Source organism: Xenopus laevis, chromosome 7L (assembly GCF_017654675.1).
Source record: "Xenopus laevis strain J_2021 chromosome 7L, Xenopus_laevis_v10.1, whole genome shotgun sequence".
Lineage (NCBI taxonomy): Eukaryota > Metazoa > Chordata > Amphibia > Anura > Pipidae > Xenopus > Xenopus laevis.
The window spans coordinates 84859943-84879827 of NC_054383.1; the positions used below are offsets into that span (position 1 = coordinate 84859943).

General features: G+C 36.0%; 1 protein-coding gene across 5 annotated transcripts in view; it reads left to right on the forward strand.

Moving 5' to 3' along the window:
* Window positions 1-19885, forward strand: part of cadm1.L (cell adhesion molecule 1 L homeolog) — a 126434-nt gene that overhangs the window by 86000 nt on the left and 20549 nt on the right. For 2 of the 5 annotated variants that reach the window (XM_018224647.2, NM_001096683.1), the window contains 4 exon segments: window positions 4351-4447; window positions 5587-5759; window positions 15423-15494; window positions 18600-18632. In XM_018224647.2, the coding sequence (XP_018080136.1) occupies window positions 4351-4447; window positions 5587-5759; window positions 15423-15494; window positions 18600-18632 (375 nt within the window). 5 annotated transcript variants of the gene reach the window in all.

The following is a 19885-nucleotide window of genomic DNA, read 5'->3' on the forward strand; positions in this document are numbered from 1 at the left end:
ACCAACAGCACAGCCTAAACAATTCTTATCACTGACTCATTGCTATGAGTCACTGCTCAGTTGCAAATTAGTTCGGTGTTGGCAGATTAACATAACTATATTTGTTATAGTATTGCTATTATTAAAGGCAAAAAATATTTGTAGGTAGTATTGCACTCTGTCTGCTCACCATTACTGGCATTACGCCATTACTGATAAAACAGAAAATATCAGTTTGGGGCAGATAGTGTGGAGTATACTACTACTGTTATGGTTTCCATTGAGATTTAAACTGAGACACCCTGTTTGCATTCTCATTTTTTAGTTATAGTTTTAAAATGTCATATTGTCAACTTAATATTATAATGTCATGTTGATGATTAGCAGCTTCATTGAGGAAATCTTTCTGGTAACACATGGAAAACAGGAGTAATCACTTGTCAATTCATTGGCTTTAGGCACCCAGGCTGGCTGTAATTGGGTGTTAGAAAGAATAGCTTTTCAGGTATATGTGAAGTTATTATTTGGGATCCTTAAGTTGGTCTTATACAACCAGATCTACTACCAAAGCACAACTGCAGTTTTACCTTTTAATCTGCAGGTCAAATCACTTAAATCAAGGGTTATTGAAATGTTTGGATTTCTGTGTTCCCCTTTTTCTTTCAAAATATGAGACTAGATTAATAGCAATACTAACTAATACAATTTAAACATTCAGGGGAAGAATTCCAGGGCTTCCCAGAAGCAACAGGGATCCCATCCCAAAGTCTTGTTTCCAGTACCAAATTTTCTTTTAGGGCACCGATCAACCTAAGCTGAGCCTATTAGAGAACTGCAGCATTAGTGCTATGCACATGGGACCAAAGAATTGCTTGCACATACAAAGATATGGAAGCACACATTGTGGCATCGCAGTTGGCAGCGGGGCTATGCCAGTGTAGTGCTCTGGTGGGTGATAGATGCCCTTTAAGGATGCTGACTCAGAACCGTAGATGTGAGGATTTTACAATCACGGTTAACGATTTTACTTTTCTGCACATTTTGCAGTAAAGTAAAAGCAGAACTTCACTCCAAAAGTTCAGATTTCATGTTACGTGCATGGCCATAAACAATCACAAGGGATCCCAGGGAAAAAGCCAGAAGATGGGGTTGCAGCTCTCAACAGAATGGTACCCTGGGTTATATTCCCTAGAGCGTGCAACTCGTCAGATTTAACCCTTTCCTTGTCCTTTAATATAACTATTCCTACTTCCCATTAGCAGTTAAGTGTACTATCCAAGGTCATTCTGAACTGATCTTGGCATTTTTACCAGGGACCTAGCTAAAATGATTTGTCTCTTCCCTGTGTCATTTTATGGATGCTATACATAAAGGACAATATTTTCATTTTACTGCCACAGTGAAGACATCTCTTAAACCCATCAAATTCAGACAATTGTGAGAGGAGAGGCTGGTCCAGAGGTTATATGTTGCTCCTCTGGCACTGAATCTGTGGTCCTTGGTAAAAATTCCAGTGTCGGATTTCAACTTTACATATTGTTTTAGTATTTACAGTCCATTCTGATTGTAGGTATGGGCTGAGAAGGCATTTTTGGGGAGGCCCTCAGCCTCAAATTGTTCTATTTGTGCAGAAATTGCCATATTGAAATGACATAACAGAAAAAATATCTTTCTGTCTAATGATATAGTGAATAAAGTACCCCCTCTTGTAAAATATAAGGATATTATAAGTTACCGAGGAGTTTCATGACCATATAAAAACACGAGGCCGAAGGCCGAGTGTTTTTATACAGGTCATGGAACTCCGAGGTAACTTATAATATCCTCATATTTTACAACTGGGGGTACTTTATTAATTATAATACACAAATTTTAGTGAGTCATGTGACAGAAATTACATCACTACTCACCGTTTATAACTGATGACATCACTACTCACCGTTTATAAGGATATAATTTACAAGATATTCATGGCTTTTGTGTATTATACGATATGGGAAAACAGGCTGCTTTTTATACTGCAGTAGTTATTTCTGCTAGTCATGGCCAAAGATAAGAAATGTATCAACTAATGTATACATTTAGAACAGTTTAAGGATTTGACAACCCCCCCCCCCCAGAGCTCCTTCAGAAAGACCTAAGATAGTGAAAAATTAAACTTTAAACATCAGTATTTGAAAAATGGTAACAAATAAAAATAATTAATTGAAAAAAGTGTTTGAAATTGAAGAACCCCTTCAAATTGTATAGCCTGCTTTTAATATTTATCAGTTAACTACTGCAGTCATATTTTTATATTTGAACAACCTACAGCAGACCATTTGATGAGTACCAGATGCATACTGTGAACTAGATTAATCAATAAATTGTATTGTGGAAAGTTCACTATCCGATTCCAGACTCCAGCTTTGGTTCAACCCCAAGTCCCTTTACAGTTTCAGAGCTACTTAGCCTTCTTTTCCTAATGTCCCTAAATTGAAAGTATTGTGAAATAATGTCCCTGTAATTGGCAAACAGAAAAGATTTGATCTTCCTAAATTGGCAGGTGGTGGAATTTCCTGTGACTCCTAATGTGTAATTCATTTATTCAAACTTAATGTCCATTAACATTTTGCAAGTGCTCGTTAGCTTTAATAATGCATTTCTACCTTTAGCTTCAGCCACCGAAAGCCAGATTTAGATCAAAGAAGGAAATCTTCATCAGATAACGAGACTTCTGTCTCCTGATGTCTTCTGCGTTTTGATTGCTTTTTGTGTCAGAGGTCCCAGTGTAGAGAGTAGTAGTGCTGGGCATAGAAGGTCACATCAATATGATAAGTCATGTTATGCACAATACCAAAGACAAGGGTAAAATAATGATAAAGTCACAATACTTCGCAACACTTCCATAAGGATTGAATATTTGACTCTTGATTGACATTGAATTGATATGAAAAAAAAAAACAAAAAAAAAACTGGAGATATGTCAGCCTTTAAGACTTGAAGGCGCATGGATGGTTTTCTTTTCTGATGTATTTCTGCAAGCAGAGAAGCATTGAAAAAGCAGTCCTGCCTCTTCCTATTGATAGACAATTCTGGTCCATAAACAATATTTTGCCATGCTGCAAAGTTTGATTGTAAATTCCATGGCTAAAAGAATCAAGATATAAATTCTTTATATAGCGTAAATTACGTTTATTTTGCTTGACTAACATCGTTACCTAGTATTTAGAATTATTTCTTAAGGTGACAAGTCCCCTTTAATCGGCCAGATGCACACAATTATCTGGTGAAATGCTACCCACTGGCCAGTCATGTGCAGATGGTTGTGCAGTATGGTCAACATTAGCCAAGTCTGGGCATGTAAAGGACATCTTTAAAAGAACCGTAGCAGTCAAAACAGGCAGATACTTATTGTGTGGTCTCTGTGCAATTGTAACCTCTAAAGTTGACCATACAGGCAGAGATTTTGTTGAGTAACCCTTATAATACCAACCAAAATATAAATAATAAATTATTTACATTACAGTTTGCTGGTTTTTATATGAGATAGTTCACAGGAAAGAACAGTTTGCAAATGTGCTATGCATGGCAAATAGATTTGTCAGAATAGTGGGTCAGGGCCAGCACACATTTTGAGGTTATCAATGCTTTTTTACCTAATCGCAAAGGCATATTGTAAAGGTGCAGGTTATACCATGATTGTAGCTTTGTGGACATGCCACAGGACAGTAGCGCCAAGTTTATTGGCAAACCAGTGTGCACAGGGCCGGATTTACATAGCAGGCGCCCCTAGGCCCACTGCCGTTCATCGCCCTCTCCCCTATTCATGTAAAATTTCGTCATTGGGACCAGAGTAATGGGGATTGGCGCACAGGAAATTTAAAAAAAAAATATATCTTCTATGGATCTCAAGTGTTTCTCAACCAATGTGGCTGGACAGCATGCCGCCCACTAAAGTCCTGCCGCCCTAGGCCCCGACCTTGGTGGCCTTTCCACAAATCCGGGCCTGAATGTGCACTTTGAAGCATACAAGTGTTGGCTATCTTAATGTTTTTATTTAATCAGCTTTTGTTACGTGTATCTCTGCATTACAAGGTAAATAGATTTTCTAGAGTGAATGATTTTAATAGAGTTGATTTCTTGGCAGTCTACAGTTATTCATAATCCTCTTAGTTTATCCTGCTGGCAGAGAGAGGGTCAGTGTTGGGGTCCAGATCACCTATATATCTTCAAGATCTAGCATGAACACACTCTTGTCACTGTATCCATTTTAAAATTGCTTTATGTGAAGTATTTTCAGTACTTGAAAACACTAAAACGTAATCATTGTTGGCTTTATAACTTAATTACTGCAAAATTACACAGAATTTGTGTATTTTTATTCTGCAGATGCACCACTGGTGAGTGTGTCTGTGAAATACCCACAAGGCCTGACCAGAGAAGGAGAAACATTAGAGCTCATCTGTAGCGCCACAGGCAAACCCAGGTAAGATATTTTTCTTATCTCTGTTGCAGTGGTCAGATAAATATTCATATTAAGGAATGTTATGCATTGTGCATACCTGTTGTGGGTATAATTTATCATTAGATGGTTGCCTTGATGTCTCTGAAGCTAAGGGCAGCTATGTGCAGCCAGATTTTGAAGGCCAATGAGCCCAGGAAGAGAAACATATCCTACAATAGCTTTACCATTGCAGAGTATGAACTTAAAATGATGTCTAGAATAAGGTATCCATGTGCTAGTAATAGATAAGCATAGAGAATTTCATCTTATGTTCCTTTAAAAAAATCCCGATGCAAGGCACCCTTGGATGTCACGAATCATCTTTTCCTTAATAATTTTTTCTGCAGCAAAGGGAAAATACATTTGGCATATGGGTGGTATATTCGTTATGATAACAAATGGGGGTTCTTCTTTTTTTTTTTTTTTAATATAAATAAAAACTATGTGCAGCCAAAATAGCACAAATGCTCTTAGATAAAGATAATACAATACAAGTACTTCCGTATTTGAAGTTAAATATTCAGATAATTTTAGAATTATTTGTCATGTAGTTATACAGCTGTAGTTGCTACGGCTTCAATGCTCTAGCAATGAGTGGCTCAGAAGTAGAATTGTATGGGCAGTAGGGGAGGGCCTAATTAGAAAATAGTAAATAATAATGCGTGAACAATAAGTATAGACTTAAAAATAAAGCTTTACGATCAGTATCTATTTTTTATGTGAATGCATTTAGAATAAAAAGGGATTTTATTGAAAAAATCAAAAGCAAAATGACAAATGGAAAAAGTCACTTAAAATAGATTCAAAACTAGCTTTCCTTGGAATTATTTAGTTTTCCACATATTCCACAATATTTTTTGAATTATAGACCCTATATACTGTACATATATTGCACATTTGAAGGTTATGGCGTCTTCTGTGTTTTTATCTCTGTTTTCCCTGTCATCCCTGGCAACATTTTAGGATTTTATTATAATGTTACACTGCATTTTAGCTGTTATTTTTTATGTTTGTTTATAAATGTATATATGCCATTCAATGAAGGTCAGACAGTGAAAATTATATATCACGGTTAAGGGCTACAGCTTAGTCTGAATCCTAATTTTTAAATCTGCCTACAGCCCAGAGCATGTTTTGTGGCAGCGAGTAGAGGAGGATCTTCCTGAACACGTCCTCATCTTAGGTGACAACTTGCTCTTTGGCAACCTTAACAAAACAGACAATGGCACTTACCGGTGCAAGGCCTCCAACAGTGTGGGCAGTGCTTCAGCAGATTACACTCTGTTTGTGTACGGTGAGTAATGGAGGTAAAAAATATGGGGGTCTGACTCTGAGATGGGGACTCTGAAACTTGCACATGTACATAAGTCCACATTCATTTTAGAAACTTTACATATTGTCTTCTTATCTGCTTTCTCTCTCTTCAACCCTTTTTTGTGCCTGCCTTACTGATGGGTGTTGGCTTAATATGTTCAATTGAAAAATTTTGTTTCTTCTCTGAACTGTTTTCAGTATGATTATAGTAGTTATTATAGAACATGCATCGATTGACTTTTTACTTGGTTTTTTCAAGTCTTTTCTTATAACATTTTGACCTTTTCTGTGCCCTTTCTATATGTATACAAAGAATTCTGGCAGCAAACTGTACACAAAAACACGGTGCTGGTGCATTTTGATCATTTATTTCTATTTGTATAGTAAAATGCAACACTTTTTATGCATTTCCTTAGGACCAGCCATTTTTCAGCTGTATTGCATTATTTTCTAAAAACAATTTCTGCTCACCTTGACCAGCTTTAAAATTATTTTTCCTTACCTTATTTGACGCCAAATTGTATATTAAAGGTTAAACAGGTTTCTTCATTTTAATAGAAATTCCTATACAGTATCTACAACAAATGTCTTTAATGATTTAAATCAGTTCCACTTTTATTGAAATACCTTCTGATACATGTAGATCAGGGATGACCAACTTTTACTAACAATTTTTACTAACTGCCTGCAAAGCTGTGGGACATATTTTATTAAAATGAAGATATTAAAGCAGTCTATAGAACCTATGGGAACTTTCAGTATAGGATTACATCTGGCCTTCTGTTGATCAGCCCTAATCTAGATTGTATATCCCTTCAGCAGTTACCAGTCTACATCTATCATCATTATGAGACATTAATGGTCTGGCTATTTGATGCCCCTAATAATTACTGATGATTTAAGTACATACTGGTCCACAAGTGTCTCTTCATTTTGTTATAACAAAGTGAAGAGCTGTACAACTTGTGATTCTTTTACAGTACTCCACAAATTATAGCACAGTATAGCAGTAAAGGAAGATCCGGAAGGGAGTAAAAAAATCACAGTCACAATACAATCTTTGAACATATTCAGTAACTAGCATATCACTCTGTAATATACAGTATAATTTTACAATAAGTGGAGCGAAAGAGCCATGACACATATTATAGCTGGATTGTGCTTAGTACAAGGAAATACATACTGTATGCTTACCTAGTATTATATATTTTCTTTCATTACAGTCTATGAACTTGTAGTTTGTTCATGGTTTGGCTGTGCCTGCTCAGTTCCCTGTGTATCTGTTCCAACTGACCATACAATGTTAAATCATACCCTATGATTATCCTGCTAACTACTTGTAAGAGGCATGTATATGTTGATAAGGAGAACAGTTTGGGCATGACCCAATGACTAAGGGAGGCCTAGACAAGCCTGAAATTACAAGCAACTCCTGAACAAACTATTGTATATTACAAAAGAAGATGGAGATAATTCAGCATTCACACATTAATCACATTATTTTTATGTATACTAATACAAAGATAGAAAAAAGCACAATTGGAAAGCAGAGAGCAAATATGTTTTCACAAAAAATATTTTGGATATAAATTGTAACCATTTTTATTTGAATTTTTTTTTTTTAAATTCTTTTTAAATTTGATGTATACTACCTGTTCACATGCTGATATGTGGTGGAAGCATATTGTTTGAGGCACCTCATGAAAATCTATAAAAACTTCCCAGCATGATTCCCCATATGTTAAAGCAAGATGGGCCAATGATGTCAGCTTGTTGCTTGGGCAAAAATGTACCTTGGCCAGAATTGGACATTGATTGCAATCTCTGTTAGCCTAAGTGCTGTCTCGGGCTCTCTTTACTTACAGTATCTGCCCCAAACTGGGTGGCAGCACTGATAAAGCAAACATCCTGTAAGAGCACACCGAGATATCTAATTACTTATTTGACCTAATGCCCATTAAGAAACTGCCCCATCGGTTAAAATTAGTGGATGTTTCAATTTGAAGATTCAATGTGACATTTGCTAAACATCACATTATATGTTACCTATTCAGTGTGTATGTATGTATATATACTGCCAATTATTTGTCTTTCTCATCTTGCCAGTAATAACATCGTCATTCTATATTCCCTAAATGCTCATAAAGGTACTGCCTGTAATTAAGGATTTGATGTATTAATTACAGACAGGCCGGCTCTAGCACAGATTAAGAGACTTCCAGATGTATGTGTGATTGGAAGCTGGCATCCTGCTAGCTTCTCATATTATATGCAGAATATTCATACCGCACTCTCTTCCTGCCTCGTTTCGCAGCATTTCAAGGCCTAATGCCTTACCCCAAATAACTTTGATATGGGTTTAAGGGCAACGATCATTCATAAACAGGTGGCAACTATAACAGTAATGAGCCTGCCCATCTTAATAGTTTAATGCTTAAATTAAAATGTGCTCTTTCTGATAGTAAGCATATAAGATGGGTGTATCAATGGACAGACTGCTTTGGCTTAATGCAATCCTCCTCCATAAGGACCCCCCCAACCGGAACGATCATGATGATGTTGATCATTAAGATGTCCTTTTAGAGCTCACCAAAGAAAAATTCTTTTTTCATCCTATGGAATTTTTAGAAGTATATTTAACAATTTGATAAATTTGTGTCTAAAAATCCCCTAGGAATTAATAGAAAGTGGGTGAAATTTTCTGTGGTGAGTTCTAGATCTCACATTTTGCTTAATCTTATTCTAAGTATACAGAATTGGCCTCTACTGTGTCTGAGTTTTTATGACATTGGAGGAAAGGCTGTGTGCGCTATAGGTCTAAGAACAGTTCTAGCTCAAGAGTCTGTGTGAAAGCAATAATGTTATCAACAGAGTATAGTAGAGTGTATTAAAAGCAGACAGAGCTGGTGATGTATGGCTTAGCAGCACTGGAGAAGGGGAAGCTCAGGATAAATCTTTTTTCTTTAAAACTATAGAACAATTCTACATTATGTTATATAAGAAACAATCCATTTAATGTGGTTAAACCTCATTCTGAAACACCAAATTTTATAAAAGTTCGATTTAACATTTAATGGGGTTATTTACCAACACTGGACAAATTTGAACCTCTTCAGTAACCCATGTCCACAATGAGATATACTTTACTTTTATTTGTCCCAGTGTTAAATATGCTGTTGGAATCTCTTGCCACTAAAGATTAATTCAGTTATACTCATCCCTTTACTAATGGTTGCACTGCATTGGTCACATACAATTTCTCCCAAATCTTTAGCTCACAACAGACCTGGCATTTTCTCCTTTCTCTAATGTCATTTCTAGCCAGCCAGCTGAGCCCTTCTCCTGTGCACTGGTAGTCCAAGCTATGCAGATCTACATCTATTTTGGGCTCAGCATGGTCCAATCTTTGTTAAAGCCTTTCCTTCTCTCATAATAAGGTTAAAGAAATGTGAAAATATTGGCACATTAGCTGGTGTAATTCCAGGGGTATCCAGGGCTGCAAAACAGCATGAATCCCATAATTTCATTCTCAGACTATGCGCTCATTTAGTTGCTTTTGCTTCTTGAGTCACTGCAACTTCACTACCGTTCATTTTATTGTTTTGGTAGGTGGGCTGTCCAGCTGGACTCCATGGACCTGATGCAGCGTTCCAAAATTTTGTGCCTAGGCACCATAGAATTGAATTGTTGGACATTGTCATTTTTAATTTAATGCAACCCAAAATTCTAGTTTGAGTTTGCTCAAATTCATCCCAGTGTGTTAGGCTTCTCCAGTGAATGTAAATGCTTACTTTAGACCCCTGGCAGGTGATCCTGTTTGCTGAAAAGTTCTATCCCTTGACCACCAGACTTCCATCTCTGCTGAAATCTCTGAAATCCTCACAGCTGTCCAGGACAGCCTACATGCACAGTAGATTAAAAATCAAAGCTTTACAGTTAAAGGTGAGATCCTTACTGTGCATTCATGCTATTTAGGACAGCACAGATAACTGCCAGATATGGTGACATGTTGTTTAAAGGGGAACTGCCGGCCTAAGAAATAATTCCAAATCCTATCTTGTGATGTTAGTCAAACAAAATAAACTTCACTTACGCTATATAAATTGTATTAATCTTGTTTATTTTAGTATTGGGATTCACAATTTTTTGAAACAGGCAGCAGCCATTTTGCAGACACTGTTATTAAGGAAAGTTTAGCATCATGCCAAAATCTTGTTTATTTGCCAGAATAGGGCACCTAATGCCAAAGCCCATGCACTGGCTTCACAATTAGATGGTGATAAGGGGGGATGTGGGGAGGGCAGTGACATCTGGAAAGTGCAGAATCAAAAGTGAAAGTAATTGCCTGCCCCACCTCTATGCCTAAGGCATAGAGGAGGGGCAGGCAATATCTGATAGACAGCTAAGATTTTTAAACAAGTTTATAACAGGTATGGATGGATAAAAAAAAAATAATTTGGCATTCATGTTTACTTTAAAGGACTTTTTTTTATACAGCTTATGTCTGGGTGACAGGTCCCCTTTAAAAGATAGTACCCCAGGACAGTGCTTTTTTTTTTTTTTTTTTTTTAGTAAATAGGAGCACTGGCCAGGTGTCTAAAATAAGTTATAATAAGCTACAGTGCTTTTCCACAAGAAGGAAAAACATTTTATTATAATGTACACTGGCAGGTAGCCTTCCTGTAATTCAGAGGTTTCAGAATAATGGATCCCATACCTGTACAGTACATATTATGTCTGTTTAAATTATTTTTCCTTTATACATGTTAAAAAAAAAAAAGTATGTATAGGTCTATACTTCTTATTTAGGATTTGTAGATGACTTCCTGCTTTCCACATCATCCTGCAGTACCGTACCTTTTCCTTTCTCTGAAGCACTTTGCATGTTACCTACTGATACTATGTAGGAGACACATTGCATTTGCCATTCTGCTGATTTCTGTATAAATTTGTTGTCATCTCAATACATGTATTGCTTATTTCTCATTTATATACTGTTGTTTTTCTATAAATCTCACGCTGGCTGCCCAGTGTCATTTGTTTTGCCGTTATCCATGACTATTTTCCTGATTTTTCCATTTATATTCTATTGCTTTCTCCGAAATATATACGATAGGCCACAGTGCTCACAAAGAGTCCTGTAAGAAGAACAGTGCATGGGGTTTTTGTAGTGTTAGGATGAACCTTACTCAGCAATTTTTTGCTGATAAGAGGCGTTTCTCTCTAAATGAATCCATCCATTATATCTATGTACTATTATTCCTTGTAAGGGGTTCTTCATTCAAAAAAAAAAAAAGTTTTTCATAATAAAATAAAATGTGATTTTAAGTAACTTTCAAATATACATTAATATACATTTAAGTTCTTTGCAAATGTAATTGGTGTTGAAAGCAGTGTCTGTCTGAGGGAGTCGGCTTGGAAGAGGACCAGTTTCTAAATTGTTGAGTCAGAACCGGAGAATAATAAGTATATAGAGTCGTAACTGCAATACAGTATACAAAACAGTAAAACCATTGAAAACATTTGATGTTAAATTGGATTTTCTTGCCATTAAATGTAGGTCATTACTTCCACTTTTCTAGTAGCAGAAATATAACCTTTTCTCATTGCGTTGAATTTCTGCGCATATGCATATCTTAAATACAATCTTTTCACTATGCACTACAATTATTTTCATACCTATGCATTCAATTTTTTTTAATATACTAAGTGGAACACTGTTAATCTCGAATTATTTACAACCCTAATTTTACAATTACATTTTTTTTTTTTAATTTGCAATCTATTTTAAACCCTAATTTATGTTCTCAACCCAATTTGATATATCTAGGTTCTAAAGGGTGCCAGTGTCACTTACAACCATAAGTACAGTATATGGTATATTTTTTGTAGTGGATGCCTGTTTATTAGCATCCTTTTGGTTAATTTGATTTTGACATGGTTTCATCTGTCCCCCTATAGCATCCCAATTTTCAATAAATGCCTTACTTTCATAAATGTTTGTTTCTGAGGTCCCATCAAATCCTCTTTTCTTGAGTTTATTTTGGTTTACACATGCCATTAATATCTCTTTTTAGGTATTTATTTTATGTTTCTTCTCTAACAGATTAATCCTTTTGGTTGACCCTTTTAATGATACATACTGGTTGTTTCCTTTCTCTAATCTTTGCTCTCACAACACACATGAAAATTTGAGCTGAAGAATGAGCTAGGCACCAGTTGCCAATACTCGCTAATGATTTCTACATCTGGTTGTATTTACAGTGCAGTCTGCTATCTTGCAGCAATATAGAAAAATTCAACACATTGGATACAGGCCAGATTTTTTTTTTCCTTAATTTATGTCATAAAGTTCAGAATTGGACTGTCACAATATATAATGTGACTGAATTAAAGAAGGAGTACTTTTGCATAATAAAGCAAAGGTAGCAATAATGAGGGCCAAAAAGATATTGTCCTGAATCAAAAGGAGCATACTTCTTCCAGTTTCAAAACACTGTAGTATTCAGTACATTTTTGATCTTCAGAACATGCATTATAAAAGTATATTGCATACCTGTACAATTATGCAGATATTTCTGCCTTTCCCTTGAGTTTTGCAGTGTGTTAGATTGAATATGACAGTTGCCCCTCTTTTAATTAATTTATATATGTGGGCGATGCTAGACAACTAAAACCAAGATGCAAGAAAGTACCGTTTTTTAAATGAAACCTGCAAATGCAGTTCCAACTATTCATTTAAATGTAATATCAATAATGTCCACAGCAGATATGCCACTGCTTTTTGAGATTTGTCTGCAATTTTATTTTAATTTTCTTTTTTTTTCCCTTATTTTTAAGCATTCTTAATATATCACAATCCTTATTTGTGCAATGTTTTTATTTACCACATTGTTGCACTGTCTTAATGATGCCCTTTGTTTTTAGACAAAATGTTTGAAATCTATTCTAAATTGTGCTTTTTTCAGGCTCAGTTTTATTGGCTTGGTATACTATACTATTTGTTAAACACAAGCTTCTGATGTTCCTTCCACCCTGGATCAAAGCCCCTGTCAAAATCCAGGGGTTTGTTTGCAAGAAAGTATTGGATGTGTTTCTTTGCATGTTCATTTAACAGTCTATATCTGTACTGACAAGATGAGCTGCTCGTATACCAGCCAAAGCAAAGTGAGCCACCAAGCTTAGATTTAGTGGAACAATCCCTTTACAGGAAGTCTGGCCTCTTCGTGGTTTGTATTTCCAGGAGACTAAACTGAAGAGTCTGCTATTGCCAGGAAAATCAAGTCTAGCCAATTGTTATCAGCAAAAGCTTTAGCACAGAATTTGCAAACAGGCCAACTGTATCACAATGATTTTAAAATAACAGGTAGGCTAATTTGAGGTCCTTGCTCTGGCAGGAAAATCCATTAAAAATCCATGAAGAATAAGCTGCAAACTTGAATTAGAAGGAAACTGAAGCAATTTTTTTATTTTTTTTTTATTTCTCTTTCCATTTACAAAACAGTACTGTGAATAGCTGTAACAAAGTTTCAGAAAAGAATAAGGGTTACACAACAACTATTTGACATTACACAGAATATAACAGGCAAGTGTAGGTGGCATTAGTATCTACGATAATAATTAGGTAGGGCCATAAGCCAACGTTGACTTAAAATTGATAGGAAATCAACTTTGGAAGCAACTGAGCTTCAAATAGAAATAATACTGGATTTGAGTTGGTACGCTAAGAAACCCAGTTATTCATAAACAGAAATCAAAACTGACCCTTCGAGCAAGAAAAAAGACGTTTTCTTTTTTTCTGTTGTAAGTTTCTTTGATTTAATCACCTCTCTAGTCTGGCATCCAAACTCCTATTTGCTTGCTGAGGTCACAGTGAGGGAAAGTAGGAAAGATTCAGAACAAAAATACTGTTCTGTTTAAATTCTGTTTAGATTTTTTTGCAATCAAATGGCTTTTTAAGCACCAATTTAGCAAGAAGTTATGAAAATTTGTAATATATTGGGCTTGCCAACATTTATACATCTATGCTATCAAATTTGGCATAGATATATGCTCCTATCAGTGGAAATCTTTTATGCCTACTTGTATCAAGGAACGTTTAGGACACTGGCACATGGATTAATTTTGAGTAATTTGGCCCATGCAATGCTATTTGCTCAGAGAGAAAATGCCAAATTTCTCCACCCTCTTCTTTCGCCCTTTGATAGCTAGTGGCCCTGGGTAACTGGTTATCAGGCAGTCGTTGCTAATCTGGGCCCCTTTAAATTGGGTCCAGATTAAAGGTTAGTTTGAGATTTGGAGAGAATGTCGGTTTACTTCTGCTATACTTGATATCTTTGAAAGCCTAGTTTCGGGTCATTTATGTTGCAGGAACACTTATTTCCTGCCTTAGATAGTCTTGCAACTGTTAAATATGTCTCATGTAACAGTAATTTGTAATCTTGTTTTGAGGTGAGAGGGTCTTGACCAAATAGTGCAATATCCATAGGGAGGGGGAAACTAAAATAATATGAAAATCACTGCTTTAACGCATAGTTACTAATCATACAGATGACACTCTGTAATATAGTAATTTATTCACCCAGTGAGCCCTTTTTCAGTTACACCTTAAAGTAGGGATGCACCGAATACACTATTTTGGATTCGGCCGAACCCCCGAATCCTTCGGAAAAGATTTGGCCGAATACCGAACCGAATCCTAATTTGCATATGCAAATTAGGGCTGGGAGGGGGAAAATGTTTTACTTCCTGGTTTTGTGACAAAAAGTCACGTGATTTCCCTCCCGCCCCTAATTTGCATATGCAAATTAGGATTCGGCTGAATCCTGCTGAAAAAGGCCGAATCCCGGATTCGGTGCATCCCTACCTTAAAGGATAACCAAGACTTCACAAAAGAGTAGGGTAGATTTGCTGCATACTACATGTTGGTGTTATGTGCCAACCCAAGGCGAACACAACCCTTTAGCAGTGAAGATCTGTGCCTCCAAATATACCCCCTGCATCTCCCCAACTTTTCTAGCACATGCTTTGTGTAGCAGCTATCCATTACTTGAGCTGTAAGTGCAGTATACAAAATCATTTCTACCCACATTTCTTTATAGGGTTTACTTCTCCCTTAAGACAGAAGATGTTTTTTGTAAAAGTTTAATTTCATTTTGTATAGCAGTTTTTTTTTTAGTATCCATGTCAAGGATCTGTCTAGATTCCCTTTAGCTGTTTTCAAACTACAACTTCCAGCATCCAAACAGAGATGAAGGATTCTTGAAGTTATGTTTGAACTTTATAGCTCAATAACAGCTGGAGGTCCTGCTCTTGCTACATTGTCTTGAGTCCTTGCTTTAATTCCTTATGCCCTTCCGCCACTCATTTTATTTTTTCCAAATTTTACTCAATATGCTCATTAATATTTTTCCTTGTATTTTGCTAATACATTACATTGTGTTATCATTCATGTTTTGCTGATATTTTATTTTTCTTACTACTTTGCAAATTGATAACTTGTTGCATTTTGTATCAATTGCTCATGAGTATTTTGCCGTTATCAATTCCTGCTTATTTCGCTTTGACATTGTGCTTTCTCTGTGATGTTTATTTTTTAAATTTGGTGTTTTTTTGTTTGTTTTCCTTGTTTTTTCCCATCCAGATCACCCTACCACCCTCCCTCCACCCACAACAACCACAACCACTACAACCACCACCCCTTTCATCATCCCAGGTATGGTACCCTCATAAGCTGTGTGTATGTGTCATCTCACTGCATGGGGCTGCTGCAGTTGGACAAGGAAGATTGTGTATTGTAACTAAAATGATATCATCTGCAATTGATTGAAGAATTGCTTTGCCGTCTGATGCCCACCAGACATTATGCTTGAGGGAAATTCTCATAAAAGTTACATTGAAATTAAAAATAAAATTCTTTATATAGTTAAACATTCTGTATTTGTACTGTATACTTGTTAAAAGTTCTATAGCTGTGGTGCTTTATACAGTACATAACATATATGGTTGTTTGTAGCACTGGATGTTGCTGTGAATGGCCCTACAGAACCAATAATGACACTAAATTAAAATGGCTCAAATGCTTTTACAGATGATCCTGTAGCTACTCTGCTCTTTATACAATTCAGCACTATTACTAAAAGCATAACATGTTTATTTTGATTTTCCTGTAGATTGATTTGGCAGACATTTTGGGATAAGATGATAAATATTTGCAATTTGAATCTCCCTTTTTTTAAGATAAATGATGGATACAGTTGATAAACCAAAAAAAGGGGACATCTACTTCGTATAAAACATTTGCGTGTACAGAACAAAAGAATGATGTCAAGTGAAATAATTCTCTTTGTTGGTGTTACTGCTCCATTAAAAGGTGCCTGTTGGGCAAAAAATATTTTCCGCAACCAAAGTGGCGGCCTAATAGAGCCTGCTCTCTGGTTAGGGGTAGCAATAGTTATTTTATTTATAAATTCAATTTTCTCTGTAATAATAAAACAGTATCTTGTACTTAATCCAAACTAAGATATAGCTAATCCTTATTTGAAGCAGAACCAGCCTATTGCATTTATTTAATGTTTACATGAATTTGTTGTAAACTTAAGCTATGAAGATCCAAACTACAGAAAAATCCGTTATCTGGAAAACCCCAGGTCCCGAGCATTCTGGATAACAGGTCCCGTACCTGTTATTTGGTTACTGGTTTCCTGGCCTACTCTGGCATGAGATTTCACCCAGGGATAAAGAGGTAGTTCATCTTTAAAAATTACCTTTCATTTAATGTAGATATTGTAAAACAGTTCACAATCAGTCTTACTGTTTTCAATTTAACTTTTTTTTTCAGCAGTTCTCCAGTTTGGAATTTCGTCTATTTATTTGATAGGGTCCAATTTAATCTGAATAGAAGAGGGCCTGAATAGAATGAGAAGATAGTACAAATAATAAAACTGTAACTTCAAGGGCTAACTGTTTAAAGTTTACAGTCACCCCAATGATGAAGATAGCATTTTTAAATTTGAAGCTTTAAAGAGGCAGAATGGGAAGTAAATAATTCAAAATTTCTAAAAAAAAAAAAAAAAATGAAGTCAAATTAAGTATAGGTCATTCTCAAGATATGGTACCCATGGCTTGATGTCAATACAATAGACGTCCTTGAATCTTAATCTTAACACATGCTGGTTAGACTGGCCAGGTACTAAGATAGGTTTCCACATTCACTACTGCATTGTATGTAAGTTGATGTGTAATACTGTTTTATTACTCTGTTCTCTGATGACCAATTGACTTTTCCTGCATTTTTTTTAGCTTTTTTTCCAAGCTAATTATTGTTATTGCTTGTGAACCAAGTTTTGTTTGAATAACCCTTTCCTTGAAAATTGAAAATAAACATCTTTAAAAAAAAAACAAGTTAAGTTAAACTTGAACTACCCCTTTAATGGTAGATGATCACAGTGTAGGAATGCTTTCATTACTCAAACAGAAGCCATACTAAGAATTATGGTCCAAGATACATGACTATGTATTTGCTTCCTAGTATTAAAGTCCACGTATTAAAATGTATTCATAACTTTTGAACACAGAAATGTGCTTCAGATCCTTCAATTATTACATTGATATTCCTGTATAATTTTGTGGTACAGTGCTTTGGAATATGTTGGCATGTTATAAATAGGTTAATAATAATATGGGACTCCTGTATTCATGCCTCCACTCTTCCGTTTATCTTCCCTGGCCCTTTAGTGTTCTGTAACAGCCCCATCTTCCAATCAACATTTTTTAAGTTTATGACCTGGCATATTTCATATAATTCGAATAGTAGTTGTAAGAGAGGTAAGTTTTATTGTTTTTAATAGTGTACATAATCAAAGAAACACTGGCTGCACAGATTGTTGACAAGTTCAAATCAGTTGAGTTACAGCATTCTTTTGAGTTTAAATTAGTAGCTGGGCCAATTTATGTAAACTATTGAATAGATTGTGGTTTGGGAATAGTGTTCGGTTGTTAATTTAGGTGACCACATGAACTAGGAGAATGTTATTTATGTGGTCACCATAATGATTGCTGATGAGGAGATATCTGAAATAGCTATGTATGGCTATGTTTTTCTAAATTTTTGTGGGTTAGGAATGAACAGAAATAACAAGTTTAAAAAAAAAAAAACATATTTGCTCTTTGTAAGTTCTGTTATATTACCTCCTAGTGAAAGGATATTTCTGCCTCCCTATATGTTAACATTTTAAACCTCTATAAATACAACAGTCAGAGAATTCAGTCTATCGTGTGGTTAGCAGAGTCATTTAAGTGACTGTACATATAATCAAGCCCAGAGAAGGGGAATTTAAGAAAACCTCACAACTGTCAGACAATGCTGACTGAAAGCCGGTAGAAATTGTTGGCAGTGTATGCATCATTTGCTTTGCCCTAGGTTCCCTTCTTTCATTTAGGGCTTTAAACTCTCTCAACACAAGGAGGCACCGAGGGCATATTTCCTTTACCAAGACTATGGCCTTTATGACAATTTACATTTTAAATAATTCCTTTATTATATTCAAAGCTGTTCTCCTTAAGCCATTATGTTCCCAAAGTTCATAATGTAGTTCTTTTGGTCCTAAAGGGATCTGACCTTTTCAGGTCTGGAGGTAAGTCTGAGGTGTCTCTTGTGTATGACTGTCATGTTTTCCCTTGTCTTACTGACTCTTAATGCTGTGTGAGATTCATTATTGCTCGTGTATTATCTGTTCCCTTTATTTTGTCCCATTTTTTTCCTTTTTTTGCATGCTGTTCCTCCTGTTTCCTCCCTTCCTACTCCTCTTCCCGTGTGTAGACGCAAGTGCAACGACAGAGCCTGCAGTTCACGGTTGGTATCAGCTTTCTGTACTTTTTTTTTCAGTGCTGAAACAAACCAAGCCTGCAGTGAGAAGGAATGCAACAGAGAGGGGGTATTCAACTGATTTAGGTGTCTATTCTGATTTAGCATTTTAATTTGTAACATTTTATTATAGCTTGGGGCTTACATACACCATTATCTTGATTGAATGTCTATACCTACTCTTACCTTGCATAGTACTGTCTCACACCCAGGCTTGGTTTAGTGGTTCACTTCCTCTTCATGTGTGTTGTCCATATTTTGGTCAATTCCCAAATCCCTGCATGAAGTGCATGAGATGATGGAGGGTTGGAAGATGCTGAATCTAAAGATTTGTAGGTGAGATGCCAATGTTGCTAGCTGCTGTGGATGAAACTTAGGCAAAATCATTATTATGTAGACATAAGGCAAAAAGGGGTTGATAAACAGATACCAAATTGTTTGGGCCCAGAACCACATTACAATAGGTACTTGTAATTTATATTCTAAATCATATTGATTATTCAAATGTAGAAGTAGGATTGCATACATGCATTTTAATCATTTGAAAGCATTAATATCCTTTTTAGTTTAACACAGAACACTTCAATTGCATTTTAACAAAGGTTTAATACAGCCTGCAATTTGTTCATATTTACACACACAGACAATTTGTTCAGGAACCAATTAGATTTTGTAGGTTTTGCCTTTAGGATTTTGGAGTGTGGCAGGAACATAAAAACTCCTTGCAGATGGTGGTGCTGCCCATGTCAATTTCTTTCCTGCTCTAGACCTGGTGAAATCATGTGTTTCCTAAAGCAGACAATTAGTGATGTGCGGCACCCACCAGAAGCCCATGGGCGGGTTCAGGTCGACATCCGGCTGAAGTTTGTGGGCCACCTAGTGCCACACTTCCATACGCTCCTTTTTATAACCTCTCGCACAGGTATATAAATGGGAGAGCACTGCGAGTTGGGGTCAGGATGCGGGTTCTGTGGTGCCGGGTCAGGATCGGGTGCGAGTCTAGTTTTTCTTGACCCACACATTTTTTTTGGCAAGACAGAAAATATCCTACTGACTGAAAGACATTATTAAAATCATTAAATGACATAAGAGTAGTGGAATTCCAGAAATATTTTACTAATATTTGAGTCACTTGATATCCATTCTAATATTATGCTTTATTATAAGCAGTGCTGCTGCCCCAACACTGTCAGAATTAGGGAAAAAAAGGGAAACATATCTTTACTATATGTCTATATAGT